This window comes from Pipistrellus kuhlii, unplaced genomic scaffold, assembly GCF_014108245.1.
Source record: "Pipistrellus kuhlii isolate mPipKuh1 unplaced genomic scaffold, mPipKuh1.p scaffold_m20_p_4, whole genome shotgun sequence".
NCBI lineage: Eukaryota > Metazoa > Chordata > Mammalia > Chiroptera > Vespertilionidae > Pipistrellus > Pipistrellus kuhlii.
In genome coordinates this window covers 63,122,317-63,138,651 of record NW_023425540.1, presented here as the reverse complement: position 1 = coordinate 63,138,651, position 16,335 = coordinate 63,122,317, and the positions used below count along the sequence as shown (strand labels likewise).

At 46.3% G+C, this 16,335-nt stretch overlaps 1 protein-coding gene across 1 annotated transcript in view; it reads right to left on the bottom strand.

Moving 5' to 3' along the window:
• TNFAIP8 (TNF alpha induced protein 8) overlaps positions 1-15,612 on the bottom strand; it is a 107,772-nt gene extending 92,160 nt beyond the window's left edge. Inside the window, exon 1 of the mRNA XM_036409360.2 lies at positions 15,499-15,612. Coding sequence (XP_036265253.1) covers position 15,499 — 1 coding nt within the window. The 5' untranslated portion in view covers positions 15,500-15,612. The remainder of the gene's footprint in view (positions 1-15,498) is intronic.
• Positions 15,613-16,335: the final 723 nt, after the last annotated feature.

The following is a 16,335-nucleotide window of genomic DNA, read 5'->3' as shown; positions in this document are numbered from 1 at the left end:
TCCCTGGCTTTAAGGAAATACTGCAAGGAATACAGAGAGACCTGTCTCACCTCTGCCTCAGGACTTGCCTCCCACCCTGACATTCCTAACTTACCTCACTTAGCAGTGTCATGGGCGGTAAATAGGCAGCGGGACAGGGCAGGAGTAAGGGGTGATAATGAGGGAAGATACTGGCAGTAAGATACAGCAAGGGCTTGCTGTCCATCAACCATGTCTAAGCAGCCTACACCTGGCAGAAGCCCTACTCTAGGTGCTCTGGCCCTAGTCCCAGGAGCTAAAGGCATTTCACGGGTTTCTAATCAACCTTTCTTCTGAATCCTTCAATATTTTAAAGAAAATTAAAGCCCAAATGCAACTCCCCTCTTGAATTCGGGAATGTTAAGGTTATACACAAAAGATGGGGATTCTATGGAAAATAACCTCACAGAGTGATCTGATCATAAATTCCTACCTGGGCAGGTCATGGTGGGTAGTCATTCCCCAGGCATATATCTTTTTAGTAAAAGGTTTATTTTTGCCTTAAGCAAGCCCTGTGCATTGCTTCTGTGCATCTAGGATAACACACCTTTAAATAAGCCAAAACCACCCTGAAGAGAGCACATGCTCTCTCCCACCTCTATGTAATCTCCTTTCTGTTCCTTCAATTTCAAATGCATCGGTAAAAGAACCTGCAACACGGTTATTCTCGGCAGCGTCTGAGATCTCGCTCCCTGGCATATCATCAATTTGGATGTTTCATCAAAATTTTGTACAGGTTTGGATGTTTCTTATGTGGACATGGTCTTGACAGAATCCTTCTCATAGGTCTTTCTGGAACTCACTGTGGCTGGGCTGGATCAACAATAAAACTGAATACCTCTCTTTAGGGAAAAGATAAAAACAGAACAAAACAAGACCCGTCTTTCAAGGGTCTTTTTATAGGCCAAACCATAGGTCCCACACAAAGATGCAGTCACCACTTAGGTTAATTCAGAGAAATCTGATCATCATCCCTAAGTTGAATTGTATGAGATTATACACAGTAAGCAGAGCAGAGCAAAATAATTAAATCATATACTCATTTCTAACAGGTAACCTAGCCCAGAAGGTAAATTTACCTTGACTCAGCATTTGTATCAATGAGTCTGACTGATGATAGAAGTAGTAAAACAATCAAGAACCTCTATATAGGAAAGCTACAAAACATGTTAGTAGGCAATTGGTTCTCATTGTAAAAAGGAGTGAAAGCGGCTTTAAATCAATAAAGGGAGTACAAATCTAAGCAATTTAGCCTAAGGCCAAATCAAGAAGACTAAGTTCCAAGAATGGGCATACAGTGCTTGTTAGACTTCAGTGACATTTCGTTTTAAATGCCCCCCACCCCCCACCCACACCCGCACAGCCCGCCTCTCTTTGTAGACTATATCCAAAGAGATTCTGGTTTTGAGCCTAATGATTTCCATATGTTAAACACACCTCATTGCTATCGGCACGGGTCAGATTCATTTCTTCTGAAAAAGGAGACTAGAGATTGATTCTTCTATGTAAAATTATTCCATCCCATTAGTGCTGGAGACCTGAAGTCATTAGCAAACAACGTGGGGCTAGTTATACAAGCCTGCTGATAGGGAAAGCTGCCATCCAGCTGTTCCCTGCAAGCCTCTGTAAATAAAGAGCCATTGCCTGAGCAAACACTGTCCAGTCTCTTAAGACGCATATTTCATTCAAGAAAACATTTTAAAGTGGCTCATGATCTTAATCTCATTTATTGTGCTGCAAAACTCAATCAGGTTAATATTTTGCTCCAGCACATCTCAGCAACATCCAAATAAGATCTTTTTAAAAATATACAAGGCTGACACTCCCTCAGGCTATATCTTTGCTTGGTTATTTTCATTACTTGCTCAAGAAAGGAAACATTAAACTGAACCCCAAACAATTAAGTGAGAAACAGAATCAAATGATCATAAAACATGGGGAACTGTGTAGAAAATAATGTTAAGAAAAGAGCAGAACACTAAACTGTGTATATGTATTATAGTCACAGCTATATTATCTTATATATAAAAGGCTAATATGCTAAGTGTCCGACCATCCAACCGGTTGCTATGATGCACACTGACCACCAGGGGGTAGGCACTCAATGCAAGAGCTGCTGTGATGCACACTGGCCATTTACAGAGAAAAGGCACCACAGATCTGGCACCCACAAAGCAACACTCAGATTCCTCTAAGTGGGACACAGGCCCTGCCACCCTGGAGCAAAACCCCACCAAATCGCAGCCGATGCTGTAGAGATCCCATAGTGCAAAATGTGGCCCACTGAGCCAAACTGGCTAAGGCTAGTTTAAATTATTAGGATAAGATCTCACTTCATCAGATAAAAACTTCTGAGCCAGTTCCTCATATAAAGAGCGATGACCACCCTAGATAGATGCTTGTATGTCTCTTCCTAAAAGTTCCTTAAGGATAGCAATTCCACAATTTCCAAGTTTCTTTCCCTTGGAAGAAACTCTGCTTAACCTGCCAATGACAGTGGATTTTTAAAAAATCTTTATTTAAAAAAAATTTGCTTCAAACTAAAATAATCCTATTAATAATAGTTAAAAGGATATTTGTGCACATCATTAAAACGGAGTAGTCATTCATACATATTTCTGATAACATGGGTAAAGAGATGAGTTCTAGAGATGAACAAAACATAGTTGGGAGGGCCAAGGGCACAAAGAGCTGCAAACTAAGGTAAAAATGCCAAAAGTGATCAATTCAACAGAAAAACAGGAGCAGCTATTCAAATTCTAAAGAGGAAGAGATTACTTCTGGTCTCTTTTTTTCCTGGTAAAGACAAGTGTCGGGAAAGGTTGCATGGTGGAGGCACATCTGACCTGGATCCTGAAAAAAAGAGAAATGATGGGCATGGCAGGATAGGGGCTCTACCCAGCAAGGGGGAAATCAGGGAGGAGTAGACTGTGTTCTAGAACAATGTGCAGTGTGGAAATGAGAACCCAGAGGAAGCATGCGGAAGAGTAATGGGGATCAGGCCTTGCCTTGACCTGGTAGTAAAGGGTGGGGCAAGTGAGCAAATATTATCCTTTGGGGCCTGGGCAAGGAGCCTGGCATTTGCTGCTGTATTTAGTCCTGAAAACTTGTTTTACAAGTGAGAAGTCAGAGTCTCTTAGAAGCATGCCACTCACCTACACATCCCCAAGGCAGCACTGTGCCTGGTGCTCAACAGGTCTGCAAAGGAGTGTCTGACAAACCAACAGGCCATGCTCTGCTGCCCCACCACATTGCTCTGTTGGACTTGTTTTTGATAGATATTGGGAGCCACTGACAACTGAGCAGCTGTGGGTGAAGAAGAATACAGTAGCCCTGGCTGGACAGCTCAGCTGGTTAGAGCATCATCCCAGTACCAAGGTTGCAGGTTTGATCCCCAGTCAGGGCACATATAAGAACCAACCAATGAATGCATACATAAGTAGAATAACAAATTGGTGCCTCTCTCTCTCTCTCTCTCTCTCTCTCTCTCTCTCTCTCTCTCTCTCTCTCTCTCCCTCTCCCCCAAATCAATCAATAAATTAAAAAAAAAAAAGTATCGTAAAGCTGGGAGATGGAATGGGGGAGTTCCCTAATGTTTACAGACAACATCTTGCTTTGCTTAGCAGGCTTTGTTCATGCAGAGTTTTCTAAGGAAGTATTAGAATGTCTCAAAAACTCAACTGAAATTTAAATTGTCTCCTCTACCAAATGTACTTTGATTTTGAAGTTCAACCACTATAGAAGGTATAAAATAAAAATTTAAACTTCTTTTCCCCTCTTCCAACCAATAATTCCATTATTAATAGCATATTGTTCAGACTTCTAAAAAGATGCTTATGCACTCATAAGTATGTAATATGCCCATTCTTAAACATAATGAGATCATTATTTTGCTTTTTTTATTTAATCTCTCTTGGCGATCTTTCCATATCAGTGCACAGAGAGCCACCTTGTTCTAAAGCTGCATAATGTTTCACCTCCAGGAAGTACCGTAAAGTCTGTAAGGTGCCCTTGCCTATTTCAGTTGTCTTAGAGTTTTTGTTTTGTTCATTCTTAAAAGCAGCGCTGTAAGGAACTCTTTTTATCCCAAGTTGAATTCACTTGTGGTCATTTGTATCCGCCTCTTAGAGAGTCACAGATGGGCTCTCTTGTGTAATAAGAGAGCAAATTTCCTCAGGTTACTATAGTTAACAACACTTATCTTAGCAATGAAGGGGAACACAGAGATAATCTAAAAATAAATTTACTCATGGAGTTTTATCTCCTGCTATAGCCTGGGGCCTCCTGGAAAGACTCGGCCCGAGTTCTGGCTTCCTACCCAGAGCTGCTGGTGCAGAATTCTCCTTCCCACCGTGGCGGACAGCATGCCTTCCAGGGCCGCAGGCATTCCCGTATTTGCTGTCTGTGGCCTGGCTTTCCCTAATTTCCATGCTCAAAGTGACAATAAAACATGCAGGTGATAACAGTCAGAACTGCAGAATTTCAGAGCTGGGAGAGATGAGAGATCTAGCCTGCACCTTACATTTCTTAGATTTGGCAATTATGACCTAGAGCCGTGGTCACATGTGGCTCTTCGGCCCCTTGAATGTGGGCTCTTCCACAAAATACCATGGCCTGGGCAAGCCTATTTTGAAGAAGTGGCGTTAGAAGAAGATGAAGTTTAAAAAATTTGGCTCTCAAAAGAAATTTCAATCGTTGTACTATAGATATTTGGTTCTGTTGACTAATGAGTTTGTCGACCACTGACTTAGAGGGTTGACTCTCTCAGGGAGATCACATAGCCAGTCACAGCAGTCCACCTTTCCCATGCCTGCCAGAGCTTTTCCAGTTCCACATAACCACAGAACATCAGTATCCTTTGCTTAATTACTCAAAGAAGACCGTGGAAGCAAAATTTGTCTCTAATATTCCACTTAGTAGAAATAATGATGCTTAAAACAAAATAAAAAGACCATCTTGGGGACATATGTAGAGACGGGCAGCATATACAGTAAGAAATTCAAAAACCTTATTTTAGATATTTTTAACTTTTTTTCCCACGACATTCACTACTAGAGTTTCAAACAAATTTCAAAACTGAAACATATAAGTTCCCCTTCTTTCTTATGTTCTTGCTGAAGTGTTAGCTACTACTGCTGACCTATTTATTACCAGCAAGACTTGTAGCTGTTAGTTGTCTGCAGCCTTGACAGGGGGGATTTCCAATCCTGGGACTCTCTCTCTGAGCCACATTTGCATGACCCTCCTCCCCCTCCCACTCATGCTACAGAGGCCAAATCAGGGATCTTGAATAGCACCTGAGACAAATCTGTTTCAGATCTAAACATCAGAGAGTAGCCAGCTCCACCCTGGAGCCCTGCTCAGTTACTGATGTAGAAAAATCCCTGCAAGATGGCTTGGTGAAGTCTGCATTTTTGCATGAGGAAGTAAGTGTACAGAAATATGGTCAAGAATCAATGGTTATGACTATCAGCTATGTTTTTTACCTTGAGTAAGGACTTAAAACTTTCATGGTCTGTTTCGTCATCTTTGAAATGGGGATAATAATGACTGAACCTAGGATTGGCAATGTATATAAACATCTTAGTCCAATTCCTGGCACATAGTAAGTGCCTCACCCTGGACCTCCCATTGGAGCCAATGAGAAGCAAAAGGCAAAAAGCAGCTGGAATAAGGAAAAGAAGGCAAAGTCTTTAGCATGATCTCTGTTGGGTTAATAAAAGTAGAATAGAAAATAGTTACATTTTTACAAAAGTCCATATTGTCTATGGAGATTCCTAGGAACAAAGAGTCACCCAGGACTGTTTTAATTGAAATATGAAATGCGCCGAAGCCGGTTTAGCTCAGTGGTAGAGTGTCAGTCTGCGGACTGAAGGCTCCCAGGTTCGATTCCGGTCAAGGGCATGTATGTTGGTTGCGGGCACATCTCCGGTAGGGGGTGTGCAGGAGGCAGCTGGTCGATGTTTCTCTCTCATCGATGTTTCTATAATAGGTCTCTATCTCTCTCCCTTCCTCTCTGTAAAAAATCAACAAAATATATATTTTTAAAAATAAAATGTTTAATACATTCCTGTTTAATACTTAAAAAAAAGAAAAGAAAAGAAATGTGAAATACTAGATCTGGTGAGAACGCAGCAGGGCGGGTGGGGCTGATGATCGGCCTCCCCTGGCCCAGCCACAGGGGTGGGGAGCCTGACTGCACAGCCTCCCCCCAGGGGCCCTGACAAGAACAGAGCAGTGGGCCAGCATCATGTCAGGGTGGCTTTTCCCCATCACCAGCCCTGTTACCTGTGAGATGTCCCGGTGTGGTCAAGGCTATGATGTTTCACTACTTCCTCACACCTGAAATAAGAGATCAGCTCAGCATTCAATCTCCTGGGGAAGAGCCACCATCCTGTTACCTCTGGATTATTCTCACCATTGCTTTTGTATGGTGAATGTCTTTTAAAATCATGTCTCATGACTTCCTTTTTTGCTTTTTCCTTCCTATTTTTCTGCTAATTACATGGCCCTGAGATAGTCAAGAGGACAGGAACAGACTGTCTACACGGCCCACAGACCAGGACTGAACAAGGAGAAGCAGGGCAGGACACCGCTGGGCTAGCGTGGGCCACGCATAAAGCCGGGCAGCCCGAGATCTTGCCCATGTAACAGATGTGCCGAGAAATGTGTCAGACCTTGTTACAAACCCCACTGCCTATAGGAGACAGGCAGATAAATGACTGAGGCAATGCAACCGCAAAGGCTTGGGCCAAACCGGCAGGTAAGCACCACTAGCCAGCATTTAAAATTTAAAAATGAAACACAATGTGCATGCTAAACAAAATGCATCAGGGATCACATCTGGGCCTAGGGCTCCCACTGTGATGTCCGGGTTCTTGTCTGGGATCTGGCAGACAAGTAGTGAAAGGTCAGCCACGAAAGGAAAGAGTGGGTGGTGCGCCCCCTCCCCTCGGGAGGCCTGGGCCTTAAAACCCACAATGAGCGGTCACTGTTCCCACCAGCCCTACCTAACACCCCCCCCCCCCCCCCCCCCCAGGGAGGGCAGCGGGCATGGAGGTCAGGTGGCATTCGGTGCAGAGCCAGATACTCTGTGAGCCGGGGTCCTGGAAACCCAGTAACGTGAGAACACGGTCTGAGTCTGACGCTGTGCACGCAGGAACCGCCTGAGACAATGGGTGCAGCGCCCACACCCCTCTGGCCCCGGGGACGCCTGCCTCAGTGGGCACAGCTGTGTCTGAGGCAAAGCCGCCTGATTGGAGGGAAAGAGTCAACGGGGCAGGACGGTTCCCGACAGGCTAAAACGGGAAGGACAAAACCCACATCCTTTCACATCATTTACTTCACAAACAAGTATATTTTTAGAGCTAATGCTGTGCACTGGACAAGGTACAGCTGAGGCTACAGAGATTAAAAGCTATAGGTACTGAGAGTAAATGTCTTATTCCTAATTCACAGGAGCGAGGTTTTATTTGGCACCGTGGTTGGCCAAACCATAAGCTTGGATTTGGTAACATAATAGCTCACTAATCACTGTATGGACTGCTAGGTAGATAGCAGATGGAAGGAAACAGATATATAATTAGAATCTCAAAATGCTTAGAAGAGTAGGTCATATAGAGGGAAAGAAAACTAGATTATCATAATCAGACTTTTTGACAATACTTTGTCAGAAGAAAATGAAGTAACATATTTAAGACTCTCAAGGAAAGAAATGTGTGCCAAAGATGTTATATCCAACAAAACTCACCTTTAATAAAGGGTCACAAAGTGTTATAAAAAAAATGAGCCCCACCTAGGAATCTGCTGCAGAAAGAGCTTCAATCAACCCAGAGACACATGAAAACATGCTCAGAGTCATTAATCATCCGAGAGATGCAAATCAAAACAACAATGAGGTACCATCTCACACTGTCAGAATGGCTATCGTCAACAAATCAACAAACAAGTGCTGGCAAGGATGCAGAGAAAAAGGAACCCTCTTGCACTGCTGGTGGGAATGCAGACTGGTGCAGCCACTGTGGAGAACAGTATGGAGTTTCCTCAGAAAACTAAAAATGGAACTCCCATTTGACCCAGTGATCCCACTTCTAGTTATATAACCAAAGAAAACTAGAAATACCAATCAGAAAGGATATATTCCCCCCTATATTCATAGCAGCACAATTTACCATAGCTAAGATTTGGAAACAGCCTAAATGCCCATCAGCAGATGAGTGGATTAAAAAACTGTGGATTAAAGAATTAAATACATCTGCACAATGGAATACTACACTGCTATACCAAAGAAGGAACTTTTACCATTTGCAACAGCATGGACAGAACTGGAGAGCATCATGCTAAGTGAAATAAGCCAGTTGGTGAAAGATAAATATCACATGGTCTCACTCATATGTGGAATATAATGATCAACATAAACCAATGAACAAAAATAGATACAGAGACAAATGGCAGGAGAGGTGGGGTTAGAGATCAATCCAAGGACTTATATGCATGCATATTAGCATAACCAATGAACACAGATACTGGGGTTATGGGGGCTTGCCCTCGGGGGTGGAAATGACTGGAGGGGGGCGGTGTCAATCAAGAAAAAAGGAGACATGTAAAACTTTAGATAATAAAAAAAAAAAAAAAAGAAAGAGCTCCAATCAAAATGTCTCAAGACACTGATATGAGAACTGATGGGCAGCATATAGAGGAAGAATTCAGCCCTCTTGCATCCCGGTGGGGCCATGTGACTGGTGACTTGTTGAAGGTCACCAGATGTGTGCACCCTCCCATGGTTCACCTTCCTACTACTGACAATAACAAGATGTGAAAAATGAAATTGGGACACAAACTACGAAGACGACCCTGACTGCTGGAGAGGTAACAGCCTGTGGGAGTTCACAGAAAACGACGGAGTTTGTAGCATTTTATTGAGGGTCAAACTCCGCAGCAGTTCAGAGCACAAGTACGGGAGGTGAGACGCCTGAGCTGCCGGGTGTGCATCCCAGCTAGGCTAGGCACCTGCGGCCGGTTATTTAACCACAATCCCTCCTCTGTAAACCCGGATTAACCACAATACCTCTCTCACAGATCCCTTTAAAGATGAAATGAGATGATGTGTACAGAGCACTTGCCCATTTAAGTACTCAATAAATGTTTGTCATGATGACTGTCATTGGGATTGTGAATATTTCCAGAAACATAAAGAGCACTCTATTTGATGGACATCTTCCGGGTCTGAAGGCAGGATGAAGACATCCAAAGGAAGTTGTGCTATTTTTATAAACCCAGACCCTGGTCATTAGAAAGTCACTGCTCGCTGTAATTAAGCATATGTACTATTCAACACCTTTCACATCTTTGTTTTGCTTCTCTACCAACTACTCATCATGGGTAGTCAGCATTCATTCCAATAATACCTGGGGTTGTTATATCGGTAATAATAATGGCCCTCGACAGGCAGCTTCCAGGGCACAGGAGCCGGGTCTAGTGCAGATGTTATGGGTCTGCCCAATAACCATGCCCCTCTCCCTCCTTCCTATTGGCACCCCCCCTTCCTGTGGAGGCCCCCTCAACGCCCACTGTGCACTTGCAGCTGTGACTCAGCTCCTGCCAATGAGGCCTGAGGGAGCTGTAGGAAGGATGCTATCCTCTGATGAAAAGAGACAGACACTACAGGAGAACAGATTGCTTGTTGCCCTCTCTGTGCCCTCCCCCTCCCCCGCCCCCCACGTCCACACACACTTCCTGCCTTCTCATGGGGTTGGGGAGTGCAAGATATCCATTGCTGAGGAAAACATTTTCTGCCCACGAGATGGCTAGTCAGTAGGAAAAAGCTGACATGCTAAGGATGGGAGAAGAGAAGGACAGAAAGAACCTGGTCCCTGATGACAGTGTCTGAGTCACTGATTCAACTTTGAATGGGACTAACGCCGACTAACCTTCATGGAAGAACATTTAATGCTTTAACTATTCAAACCACGTTAGTATTTCTCAGGATGGGCACACAGGTGTTCGTTTCAATCTGCTTTCAACTTTAAAGCTATAGTTTGTATTTTCAAGAGATTTGTCCTTTCCACTGCAAAAAAAACCCTAAAAAACAAACAAGCAAATCCGATAGATATCTGCTCCTGAATAATCGTCTCTGTACATTAGTACAATAAGACATTAACACTAGTCTACCAGGCTGGGGGGGGGTTCGGTTGCCTGCATATCAGTCACCTGCGGACCTTGCAGAAATACTGATCCCCAGGCAGGAGGCAGGACCCGGGAATCTGCACCTTTTGTACCAAGCTTCCCAATTGATTCTGTCATGCTGTCAGGTTGGGAGCTATGGCTCCAGATGAGCCCTAAGATACAGCAGCTTATTGGGCAAGTTCAAAGTTTCGTTTGTCATATCACCTCTTAGCTGTCCAGATAAAAACATTCTCAAACCGCCCCCTCAGGGGCACACAGGGCAGGGACTTGCTGCTTCCTTGGGAGGTGCCCTGTTGACATGTGGTCTCCCGCCCTGGCAAGTAACAATAGCTGTTCCTTCAGGCACTGCCATTCCAGGCCATAAAAGCAATAAAATGTATTTTAAAAAAAAGAGTGGCGTGTCCCCAGAAAAACTTGCCCCCACGGGTCACCCTAAGTGCGCCCCTGCCCTCAGCCTCCCGGAACTCTCACAACTTCCCCGAGGATGTGCTGGCCCAAGCGGCTTTGCGACACCCAGGGTGGCTGAGACAAGTCTTCCTGTCTTGGATAACCTGGTTTCACCCACCCGTTACCTGTTTTAAACAAGGACCTCTAGTGGTGAAAGGCCAACCCACTGCTCACAACACAACTGCAATGGGTCTTTTGCAAGTTTTGCTCATACACTGGGATGCTTACTGGATGCCAAGCCCACACACCTAAGCCCAGGTGCCCTACTCTGATCATTTCTCTGCAGCAGCAGCCACAGGATTTCCCTCTAATCACATGAGTGCAGCTGGGAATCACTGAAACTGTGTGCTACATTTACCCAGCTGCTCATGGCTCAGCCACCATTCTCTGGCATCCTCTGGCATCCTTGGAAGGAAAAAAGGAAGTTCATGCTAAGAGCACATAAAATGCAAGATACTGCTCTCCCTCTCTCCGCCAGAAAGAGCTGCTGACAAACACCAATCCGACAAAGCCCACCATTTGCTGGGCGTCTTCTGCACACTGGACAGCAGGAGAGGAACGCGCTGGCTTAATCCACACAACCATCCTCCGACGTCAATGCGCTCCCCGGTTTCCAGGGGAAGAAGCATGCTCAGAGAACAAAAGTAGATTGTCCAAAGTCGCACAGCCAGTGGTGGCTGAGCCACGAACAGCTGATTGCAGCAGACTCGTGTGAACCAACCACTACTTGACTAAACTAAAAGTCATCTTCATTCCCAACGCTCAAGGAAACCACCGCAAGTGGAATTTCGAACTTAACTCCATTGTCTGTAAGCAACTAACCCCTCAGCCTGGGGCGCTCCCATGGAGGCCCATTATGTGACCTCTCACCCTTCTTTTTCTTCCTGGGGCGGCGGGGGGGGGGGGGGGGGGGGGGGGGAGTGTGCTATATGCCCAGCCCTCTGTCACCTGTAGAGAGTCATGTCGGCCTGTGACCCCTCTGTTCCACACTGAAAAGCACAACCCTGGGAAAACAAGCCTGATAACATTGGTTCTGAACCATAAATACTTGCTTTTGGAGAAAAAGCAACTGCTCTCCAAAAGGATGGGTGGGTGTCATCCAATTATTGTGTAGCTGTGACATTTTCACACATTGAAGTTTCTCAGGTAACTTCTATGCTTGACATAAAAAAAAAACCAAGAAAGCAAAATCCTGTGGAAGTTGGTTTATTGCTGTTGTACACTGGTTATTTGAAACAGACATCAGAAGAAACGTGCTGGCCCTGGCTGGGTAGCTCAGTTGGTTAAAGATCGTCCGGATAAGCCAAGCTGTGGGTTCGATCCCTGGTCAGGGCACAACAAGAATCAGCCAATGAATGCATAACTAAATGGAACAACAAATCAATCTCTCTCTCTCTCTCTCTCTCTCTCTCTCTCTCTCTCTCTCTCTCTCTCTCTCTCTCTCTCTCTCTCATCAATCAGTAAAACCATTTTAGAAAGAAGAAATGTGCTCCCTTCAGTCTCTTATGATTGTGAAATAAAATCCTTTAAAATTGGTTCTTCTCCTGTCCTAAAAAAGCGAGCACCTTTACTTTCTGCGGTGAAGCACAGAAGAATTCTGAGTCCCTTTTTCCATTATCAGTTTGCGTGCAGGGATCCCTTCTTCAAACAAACATCTTTCTGAAGGCACCAGCCCTCTGGGACGCCGTGCCTTCCTGTGACCTTGGGAGGGCTGTGCAGTGCCACACTCCGTGGTCCAGTAACTGCCCGCTGCGTGAACGAACGGGGCGCTCACCTCCTGCAGACTACACTGCGGGACACACCTCCCAGCTTGTAAATGGCAAACGCTACGGTCTGAGACTCACAGGCCAGGTGGTTTCTAAAGTGTCTCTCGCCTCTCACCTTTCAGAATTACCTGCCCTCTACTTGCCGCTCATTTCCTCTTCACCACGGAGATGTAGACTGCAAACTAACCTCCACTGGATCCTGTTTGACCTCATTTACATTTTGCAACAAGGTTCACTGATTTATTTTTTTTTAACTCTGAATGAATCATTCATTTGCAGCTACTGGGAGGCACCACCAACAGACAAAGGTCTAGAACCTGTGGTTAGCTCAGACCCCAGGGCCGAAGTCATAAAACACAGAGAAGGGGACATAAAGCTGGGGTGTAAACCTCTCCTTTCAGTATTTGTTGAGTTCTTACAGTGTGTGCTTGGTATTAAATGCAGGATGTGGGCAGGGTGAGGAGGGGTGAGGCGATAAAAGTTAATCTGGCACCTCACAGTGCCTTCCCTTAACCTCTGTGTCAGAGTCATGCTCTCTGTGGATGCCCACATGGGGCGAGCTGTGTACTTCTCATCCAGGTTGGCCCCATTGCATAACCCCCTGGTACTAGGGTTGCATTAACGTTCCTTCTTCCTCTGAGAGAAAACAGGGGGCCCTTATTGTTATCACTGACCTTCCCCTGCCTCCGGGGGTTACCCCCTGCTCAATCCTTTCCATCCGTACCAGACAAGAATGGAGGGAGTGGGGAAATGACCGATCCTGCACCGGGTGGAAGTAAAGCTCAGTCTGATGGAGTACAAATGGCATGTCCAAGAAGGAAGCGTGTTGCTCCAAGGGGCTGTCCCAAGCAGAACAGGATAAACGGGATTCATCACCCGTGAGACCTCTGAGGTGCCCAGCACTGTGACCTGCAGACTCAACTGTAAGGATCAGCAACTTGAAGTTCCCCAGGGCATAAATGACCTAGAAGCCTGCTCCTTCCCCCATGGGGCATTTCCTAATGAGTGCTGTTTGGGTGCAATCATTTTTCTCCACCAACCCTTTCCTCCAATTTCAAAAGAATGAAGGATTACCAAAAACAGGCCCCGGCAGTGTGGGTGTTCACGCTCAGTTTCTGCGACTCTGTTGGGATCCCAGAACAGCCTGTCCTCACCACACCTCACTACACGAATGAAGAGTACAGCTAGCAGTATAGTCAGAAACAGAAAATCAAGAGACAACAAAGATGAGAAGGTTTTCCAGCTCACACCACCCCTTTTCTGATTTAAACACTGGAACATCAATTAGCACAATAGAAGTCCCCCTTAAGGAAAAATGTAAAGGTCCATTTCTGGATTTCTGGAGGATCACTAATTTTTTTTAAGGGGGGATCTTCTCACATTAACAATTTATTAATGATTCTTAAATTACCACATAATCTAGATGAACATAATAGCTTATAATGCAAAAGTTTAATGCAGAACATCCAATATCTAACATATTCTTATTTTACAGGGAGGTAAGTGATAACCCACTTGCCTAAATTTTACTTATTTGAATTACAGGTAGACCTCAAAAGGTGGGCAAAGGGTGGGGGAGGTAATTAACATGTATGGACAGGATCAGGCATCCAGAAAATCTACAAAAAAGGTAACTGTGTTACCAGTATTAACAGCAGCTTGCTGACTTAACTTCCCATGACAGATCTAATTAGAAGGTGGCAATAAATGTTTGCAGGTGTTTAATTAAGTGTGATAATTATTTCTTTCCTTAAAGAGATGGAGTCATATGTTTACATTTCAAAGCATAATGTTTCCTTACTTAACTCAGTGGAAACACTTTTGGGTAACACAGGATTCAAACCGGGATAAAAATATCTGGTGCGATAAGCAGCACTCAAGTGCTCTAACCACCTCCATATGCCTGCACACAGTGGCAACTAAAGGCTGTTCTGTTCTAGTTCTTTTCTTTAGCCACAGAGTTTTTGTTATCCTCACACCGCAATGAATAATTTCTACTCAACAGGTCATTTCTGGAGTGATTTCTTATCAAGGAAGTGGGGCGATTTTATCAAGGAAGTGGGGAGATTTTCTGGGTATCTCCACTTTCACAGAAGAGACATAGTAAGTAAAAATAAACGGAGAGCTAGCAGAATTCAACGTCTATTAGAATCGGATGGGACCTCAGCAACCAAGGAATCCTTTCATAGAGGGATTCAAAAACAGCACTGCTCTCAATGAAAGCTATTGGTGAGCTGTTTTAAAATGCAGAGATATGCCCTACATTTGAGCTCACCTTGACCCCCATAGAATGATTTATGGAGGAGTGGAAAGTATCAGCCTTAAGTGACCCAAGGACTTTGCTGTTTCAACACTGGGCACTCAACCAGTCCCTAGGCTTCCACGATTCCCTCAGCGGAGGGGCAGCTTTTTCTACGTAGTCCTGTGTTTCAGCGAATCAGATGGCTTTAGGGAGACGGTGTCACTGAACCAATGCACACCCTCCAGGTGCCCAAACCTGGCCGGTCAGCCTGGTCTCCTAAGTGCCCACCGACCGCCAGGGTCCCGGGGCCCATCAGGTGCTCTGGCTCCAGGTGTGAGCGCCCCACGTGCGTGCGCACCAGCCCTCTCCTTCCGTGGAAGACCCCGCCGAGTGATCCGGAGGCAGAGCTCAGTCCCGCCAGTTTTACCGCGCGGGGCTGGGTTACAATCTCAGGCCAGCATCTCGGTCTGCAATCTGGGGCACCCTGATAACCCACCGCAGGAGCTGCTACCGGGAGGGCGTGACACCGCGCGGGGCTGCGCCTGCACGAGGAAGGAAGGAGCTGCGAGAGGGCGCGGGACGGGGGTGCAAGTGAAGGGCCGCCCCGAGTCCGGAGGGGCTCCTGCCCCAATCGCTCAGACCGTCCCTGCGACGCAGGACCTGGTAAAACTCCGGGGAGTTTCCAGGCGGTGCGCGCCTGCACACACAGCTACACACACACCCGCTCACACTCGCCCGCGAACCCCCCGGGGGGCGGGAGGCGCGCTCCCGGCAGCAGCCGCAGCCAGGCGTCCGGGGAAGCCCCCGGGGGCGTGCGGGCCCGCGCCCGGAGCCACTTACTCGGAAGAGGGGGCGCGGCGGCGCCGGACTCAGGAGCTGACGGCGCGGACGGGGCTCCTAGCCGCTCGGACGCTCGTGGGCTCCCGCGGACCGATGAGTCCAGCGCACGCCGGGGCTGGCGGGAGAAAAGTCCGGGGCCGGGCCGGGGCTGGGGAGGGGGAGCCGAGCGGCGGGGTGAGGCGGGTGGGAGGAGGGGCTAAGAAGCCGGGAGGAGGGGCTAGGGGGTTGGGAGGAGGGGCTAGGAGACATTGGCTTCTGTGGTTTTTAAAAAAGATATTTAAAAAAGTTGATTTCAGAGAAAAAGGGAGAGAGGAGAGAGAGAGAGAGGAGAGAGAGAGGGGGGGGGGAGGAGGAGGGAGAGAGGGAGGGGGAGGGGGAGGGGGAGGAAGAGAGAGAGAGAGAGAGAGAGAGAGAGAGAGAGAGAGAGAGATCAATGCTGAGAATCAGTGATTGGCTGCCTCCTGCACCCCACACCGGGGACTGAGCCTGCCAGGGAGGCTTGTGCTCTGACCAGAAATGGAACCATGCCCTCCTGGTTCATAAGCTGATGTTCAACCACCGGGACATGCCGGCTGGGCATCAGTTTCTTCGGTTGTAAAAATGAAATGCCAACCTCCTAGTGTGCTGAGATGTTTATAAACGCATGTATTTTTTGCACTGTGCCTGGCACATAAAAGCAAGTGTGAATGTGAGCATCTGTTGCTATTATTATCCTTATGAACCCCAACATTCCACGTGTGTGTTTTTTTGTTTGCTTGTTTTGGCTTCAAGTCTATCCGGTGATGTCTGATGCGCTTGTGATTCCTCTCGCGGAGGCTGCAGGGCTTCCTCTCCTAG